Source organism: Asparagus officinalis, chromosome 2 (genome assembly GCF_001876935.1).
Source record: "Asparagus officinalis chromosome 2, Aspof.V1, whole genome shotgun sequence".
NCBI lineage: Eukaryota > Viridiplantae > Streptophyta > Magnoliopsida > Asparagales > Asparagaceae > Asparagus > Asparagus officinalis.
The window spans coordinates 41,445,525-41,452,802 of NC_033795.1; the positions used below are offsets into that span (position 1 = coordinate 41,445,525).

Consider the following 7,278-nt stretch of genomic DNA (forward strand, 5'->3'; position numbering starts at 1 on the left):
TGCCTCCACCCTTGATTCCTTTTCTCTCTCTCTCTGACTCTCTGTTTCAATTCTTAAATCTGAGAAATCAAAGACCCCCATCTCCGACTCTCCGGCGTTCTCTCACTCAGTCACTCTGTCTCAATTCTCAAATTCCCCAGCTGTCTCCGAGTCTCCGACGTCAGCGAGAGCGAGGAGCTCTATCAAAGTCTCAAAGAACCCTAACCCGATCTCTCTATCTCTCAAGTCTCAACGTTAATCAAAGAACCCTAAGTCCCTAACCCGATCTCTCTAGGATCGGGTCCAGCCTCCTCTAGGCTCCAGCCACCGGCGGCCTCATCTCCGGCGAAAAAGTATACGGCTGATTTGGTAGACAGACTAGTACTCAATTCTTAGAATTTCCCTAATTTTTTTGATTGACGAAATTGGTGAATGGTGAATGGTGAATTGGTGATGTAACTGATGTTTGTGGTTTTTTATTAGGTTGTATTAAGTTTCTGGAGTGGAGACGTGGAGTTTTATTATTTGGTTTTCAGTTCTTGTAAGCAAGAGGCTGAATAGCGATTAGCGAATCCGTTCCCGCATCTCTCGGCTCTCGCCACCACCAAACGTCAAGCTCGACGGTTTTATCTTTCTAACTAAAACTATTTAATTTTCTTTATCATTTATTCATATTAATTTTATGCTTAATTAGAGATATTGTAGATAATAGATATACATTGAAAGCTTTTTATTTGCTATTTTATATTTTGAAAGCATGCCTAATAAAAAATATGAAAGTGGTTGTCAAAAATTAAAAAAAAAGAAAAAGAGTTGAAAATTTAATTCGATCTCAACAAGGAGCTCTTGATAAATTTGTATTTAGTAATAAAGATAATGTTACATCAACTTCAACAGAAGAAGAAAGAATAGATGAATCTTTACTTGAGAATGAATTAGAAGAATATGTTGAGAATTTAGGACAAAATAATGATATTAACGATAATGATATTCAAGAAGAAAAAGCTAGTACTCCTAATTTTAATGAAGAATATAAAAAAAATTCACATGAGGGTCAAGAAAAAAATTTAGAGATGAATGAGATATCAAATCCAATTCTTGTCAATATTTATGATCCTGGATAATGGAAATGTATTTATCAATATTTTATAGATCTAATGGTTGAAAAATGTCCAATTAAATATGAAGAAGTAGATTTTCCTAAAGATAAAAATAATAGACACTTTTCTACATCATATTACATAAAAAAATTATCAAATGGAGAAAAACATGAAAGAAGATGGTTAGTTTACTCTAAAGATTTAGATAGAGTTTATTGTTTTTGTTGCAAATTATTTACTTTAAAATCTAGTACAAGTCAATTAGTTAACGAAGGCACTAGAGATTGGAAAAATCTTGGATATAAAATTAAAAATCACGAAACAAGTCATGAACATATCACTAATATGTGTAAATGGGTGGATTTAGAAGTAAGATTACAAAAAATAAGACAATAGATAAAAACATTCAAGAACAAATTAATAATGAAAAAGAACATTGGAAAAAAGTTTTGCTAAGACTTATTGCTATAATAAAACATCTATCAAAAAATAATCTTGTATTTCGAGGAACAAAAGAAAAGATATATGAAAAAAATAATGGAAACTTTTTAAGCTTAGTTGAAATGATAGCGGAATTTGATCCCATAATGCAAGAACATGTTAAACGTATTCAAGAAGGTGAAATTCAAAATCATTATCTTAGTCATAAAATGCAAAATGAACTAATAGAGTTGCTAGCTTCTGAAATTAAACAAATGATCATTAAAAAAATAAAAGAAGCAAAATATTTTTCAGTTATCCTTGATTGTACTCCAGATGTAAGTCATCAAGAACAAATGACTCTTATTTTAAGATGTGTTGACACTTCAACAAGTCCAATAAAGATTGAAGAATACTTTTTAGAGTTTTTAAAAGTAGATGATACTTCGAGAAAAGGCCTTTTTAATGAACTTTTAAATATTTTGAAAAAAGAGTTTTTAAAAGTAGATGATACTTCGAGAAAAGGCCTTTTTAATGAACTTTTAAATATTTTGAAAAAATATGAACTTGATGTTAGAGAAATAAGAGGGCAAGGTTATGATAATGGATCTAATATGAAAGGAAAACACAATGGAGTACAAAAGAGGCTATTAGATATAAATCCTAGAGCATTCTACACACCATGTGGTTGTCATAATTTAAATTTAGTCTTATGTGATATAGCTAATTCATGTCCTAGAGCTATTTCTTTTTTTGGAGTGTTGCAACGTATATACTCATTGTTTGCTTCCTCTACTAAACGATGGAAAATTTTAGAAGATAATGGATGCAAGTTATCTGTTAAATCTTTATCTCAAACTAGATGAGAAAGTCGGATTGAAAGTGTTAAAGCAATAAAATTTCAAGCTCCAAATATAAGAGATGCTTTGATTCAATTAGCAGAAATTAGTGAAGATCCGAAGATAAAAAGTGAAGCTAATTGCTTAGCAACTTATGAGATTGAAAATTTTGAATTCTTGTTAGCTATGAATATTTGGTATGACATATTGTTTGCTGTTAATTCAGTTAGTAAAATCTTACAATCTAAAGACATGCATATTGATATTGCCATAGATCAATTAAAGGGTCTTATTGTATATTTAGAAAATTATAGACAAAATGGATTTATGTCTGCTTTGAATTCAACTAAAGAACTTGCTAATGAAATGAACATACAACCTATATTTCGTGAAAAATGTAAAATTCATAGAAAAAAACAATTTAATGAAAATATTGGTAATGAAACAATATTTAACGCTGATGAATCTTTTCGTATTGAATATTTCTTATACATAGTTGATAAATCGCTTGGGTCAATTGAAAATAGGTTTGAACAATTTAAAACGTATGAAAAAAATTTTGGTTTTTTATTTGATTTGAAAAAATTAAAAGCTTTAGATGATATTGAATTGAAAGAATATTGTCTTAATCTCGAAAATGCACTAAAACATGATGAACATTTAGATATTAATGGACTTGATTTGTTTTTAGAATTGAGAGTACTTAGGAAAATTTTAAAAGTAGACATTAATAGTCCAATTGAAGTGTGGAACTATATAAAGTGGTTAGATTCTTTTCCAAATACTTGTATTGCTTATCGTGTATTATTAACTATACACGTAACAGTTGCTTCCGCTGAAAGAAGTTTTTCAAAATTAAAATTACTAAAATCTTATTTAAGAACGACCATGTTACAAGATAGATTGAATGGTTTAGCAATATTATCTATCGAAAATAGTATGTTAGAAAATATTGAATATAAAACCTTAATTAGTAATTTTGCAGCGCAAAGGGTAAGAAGTATGAGATAAAATCTATTATGAGTTGTATCACTTAGGTCTCATCTAATATTTCGCCTTGGGCCCCAAAATTTCTAGGTACGGCCCTGGCTTCCGCTGAAACAAGTTTTTCAAAATTAAAATTACTAAAATCTTATTTAAGAACAACCATGTTACAAGATAGATTGAATGGTTTAGCAATATTATCTATCGAAAATAGTATGTTAGAAAATATTGAATATAAAACCTTAATTAGTAATTTTGCAGCTCAAAGGGTAAGAAGAATGAGATAAAATCTATTATGAGTTGTATCACTTAGGTCTCATCTAATATTTCGCCTTGGGCCCCAAAATTTCTAGGTACGGCTCTGGCTCTACACCACACATGCGTGCACGGGCTAAGCTCGAGGTCGGGTGGCGTGCGCCCACGACCTACGGACACGAATGCAGCCCCAGATTGAAGGGCTCTTAATCTGCTACATTTAAATTTTTTTAAAACGTGTTAAACGGGTAGCATAATTAGTAGGTGGAAATTAAGGATTAAAACGACTAGCATTAAAATGTGATAATTGTCGCGGGATTTATGGACAGAAATGGCTAATAATGGATTTTAACGAGCTGAAACGGCTAGCATATTGAATAAGACGTTCATGGCGGATCTGAAAAGGCGTAAAAAGTGGATCTAAACGATGACTATAACCCTATAAAAAAGACCTACAGTAAGAGTTCGGATACAGTGGAAAAAAAACACAACATCTTCTCTGTTCTTCCCCTTCATTTTCTTGCTGTTACGTTTTGTTAGTTCTTTGAAAGTCGAGAAGAATTCGCAAAGCCTTCTTGAAGCTTGTGCCAACGAGAAGGAGGTCGCCTGACCGAGGGTCGTTGTATCTCCAAGAACTATTGCTGCTGTACGAGAGGGGGTAATTAGATTCTTGGGACAGTGCCTTATACGCCTCGATTATCAGGCCGTATTTCTAACCTTATTTAATTTTCGTTTGAATTATATTATTTTTGTGTTATAATATTTATCTGATATTATCTGATTTAATAATCAACTATTTAAAACTTAATTTCGTGTTAACTTTTGTCTAAACAGCTTATTTTTTTTTCCAACACATATAATACACGCAATTAAGCTAGAAATGCACCTGAAGGTATGTGCATGTATCCAGGGGTCATCTTCCTTAAAATTGTTCTAGACGTACGGTTCATCCAATAAGATACTATAGCCTAACTAATTACGCAGATGCTCATTCTATGGAGTACAAGCGAATTCCATTTACCGGCCGGCCTTGGCTTCATCAAAGACAAATTTTTAAATAATCTAATCATTGTTTTGCTCTCAAATTATTAGATATATACCTAGATATAGTTGATTATTTCGCTTCATTGAAGCTTGTTTACCAGAAAAAGGGAAACAAGAAAGAGATGCAACAGCCTGCTATCTTCTGACTGCTATTGACAAGCAAGTTTTTGTTAATTACAAAAACAAAACCATTTTCTTCTTGACTTCGTTTGGTGGAAGCTTTCAAGGATTTTGCAGATACTGTGATCGAAACTATTTTAGTATATACACATACATCCTCTTTTTCTTTAATGCAACTTAAGCGCTTAGGTGTCCTCCATTCAAATTTGGCGACCAGAAAGACTTGGTCGCCAGACAAAGTCTTTTGCCTAAAACCCCCACTCATCATGTCAACCGATCAACAGTTCTCTCACGACTTTTCAAACATTTAGCTACCCCAACTCATCATGTCAACCAATCAACAGACGTTCTCTCACGACTTTTCAAACCTTTAGCTTCTTTGTACACTATATATATAGATATTCCAAGCTCCGAACGTTAATAGACACAAGAGCCAGCAATAATGAGACTGCTAAATCTTGTGCTTGCTTCTCTCATCGCCGCTGCGGCAGCAGCAAGCAGCACTTCAGCTGCAGTTGAATACACTCTCATCAATAACGCCACCGGAACTCCTGGAGGCGAGAAATTCAAGAACAAGGTCGGTTTCCAATACACTCGGCAAGTCCTCTCGGATGCCACATGCTTCATCTTTACCATCTTCAACCAGCATCTCGATTCAGAGCGAAAGAACATCGATCGCATAACCCTTATAATTCACAGCTTCAATGGTGTCGCTTACGCAATCAACAACGAGATCCACGTGAGCTCAGATTACATTGCAGGCTACACCGGTGATGTGAAGAGAGAGATTACAGGTGTTTTGTACCACGAGATGACACACGTGTGGCAGTGGAACGGGCAAGGTCGGGCTCCAGGGGGGCTGATCGAAGGGATAGCGGATTACGTGAGGTTGAAGTCAAATTACGTGCCGTCTCATTGGGTGAAGCCTGGGGAGGGACAGCGCTGGGATCAGGGTTATGATGTTACTGCCAGGTTTCTTGATTACTGCAGCGGTGTGCTGAGAAGTGATTTTGTGTCGCTGCTTAATGCTAACATGAAGAATGGGTATAGTAATGATCTCTTCAAGCAGTTTCTTGGTAAGAGTGTTGATCAGCTGTGGAGTGATTACAAGGCACACTATGGTAAATAATATTTTTAGTGTGCGATATCGTGTATTGTGATGTATGAAGTTAAATAAGTGCATATATGAATCGGGCATGCATTGATTGTGTTTTTAACTTGTTTATTTCTTAGTGTAAACTATTCATGATCATGTGAAATATTTAAATACATTATTTAGAGATTACATGTACCGGATCTGTGGAAGGGATTACCATGCACTATTCTTAATCTTCAAACAATGGCCAGATGGTGACCACACCATTAAAACGGCGAGAAACTCCGGCTCATCACCCCGCAACTACTGCGTAAATCACATAATTGATAAAAAGAAAGTAGATGACAGTAGTATATTTTTCTATTTTTCTTTAATCTCTACATAAGTGCATATGTATAAAGTAGAGGACAAAACCCTAATCTAATAGGATAAGGAACCGGTCCAAGGATCGGTTTGGGTCCTCTTGGATCTGCCCACTTATTTGGGTGAATCTCACCCAAAGCTAACAAACTCTCCCTCGAACAAATGCATGGGTGTTGTCCACTACTCCTTGAACCAACTCCCTTTGTCAAAATCTCCCTGAGATTCTTCTTCCTATTTAAATCCATGTCCATATATCGCAAGTGTGGCGTGGACCATTGAGAACCTGCATGCAGATAGCCTTGCAACCAGATCCGTTAGAATAGACACAAGGATCTCCCTAAAATAAAAATACATAGACAAAGTTGTAAATATGCGATATATCGTACCCCAAATCGAATCAACCATGTCTGCTCAAGTACTTTTATCCCTCAAAGAAGCATAAAGAACACCCATGTCAGCCCTTAATTCATTGCACTCTTAAATATTGCTCTCAGAATAAATTAGAGTTGGCCTTGAGATGCAATCAGGAGACATGTGTAATATCCCTAATTTTTTTATTGATAATAAGATGATGTTATAAGTTTTATGTTACAAAGGTATATTGTGCACAAAAAAGCAAGAAAAAAATGGATATAGTAAGATATCTAATATAAATTTGCAGGGGATTTATTGTATTTGGAAGTTTGTCAAGGGGATTTATCAGTGATGATGTACTAATAAGAGAAAACCCTAACCCACATCGCGGCCACTTATTATGTCTCGTGTTTCTCATCTCTGGAGTAAACGACACCAAGGAGGGGGAAAAAAGGATCAAACGTCTATGGAGCAATGTGGGTTTTTGGATGAAGAACATTAAGCAAGGTAGGTTTTTTTTAATTACCTTTTTTTTTGTCAATGAAAAATTTTATTCATTTCCCAATTGTGAGAATCTGTACATATCAAGATACTCAGTACTATGGACTGAGATTACAAGAACAAAATGAGATTACATGTATTAGAAATACAACTAGAACTTTTATATTGACATGAAAAGTTCTCTGTCCCTGTTGGAAGAATGCGGGCTGTTTATAAGGATGGT

At 34.3% G+C, this 7,278-nt stretch overlaps 1 protein-coding gene across 1 annotated transcript; it reads left to right on the top strand.

The window, feature by feature from the left end:
• On the top strand, positions 5,180 to 5,958 carry LOC109829507. The gene has a single exon (XM_020396601.1). It carries the CDS (start codon positions 5,184 to 5,186, stop codon positions 5,868 to 5,870), a length of 687 nt encoding a protein of 228 aa, XP_020252190.1. The 5' UTR covers positions 5,180 to 5,183; the 3' UTR covers positions 5,871 to 5,958.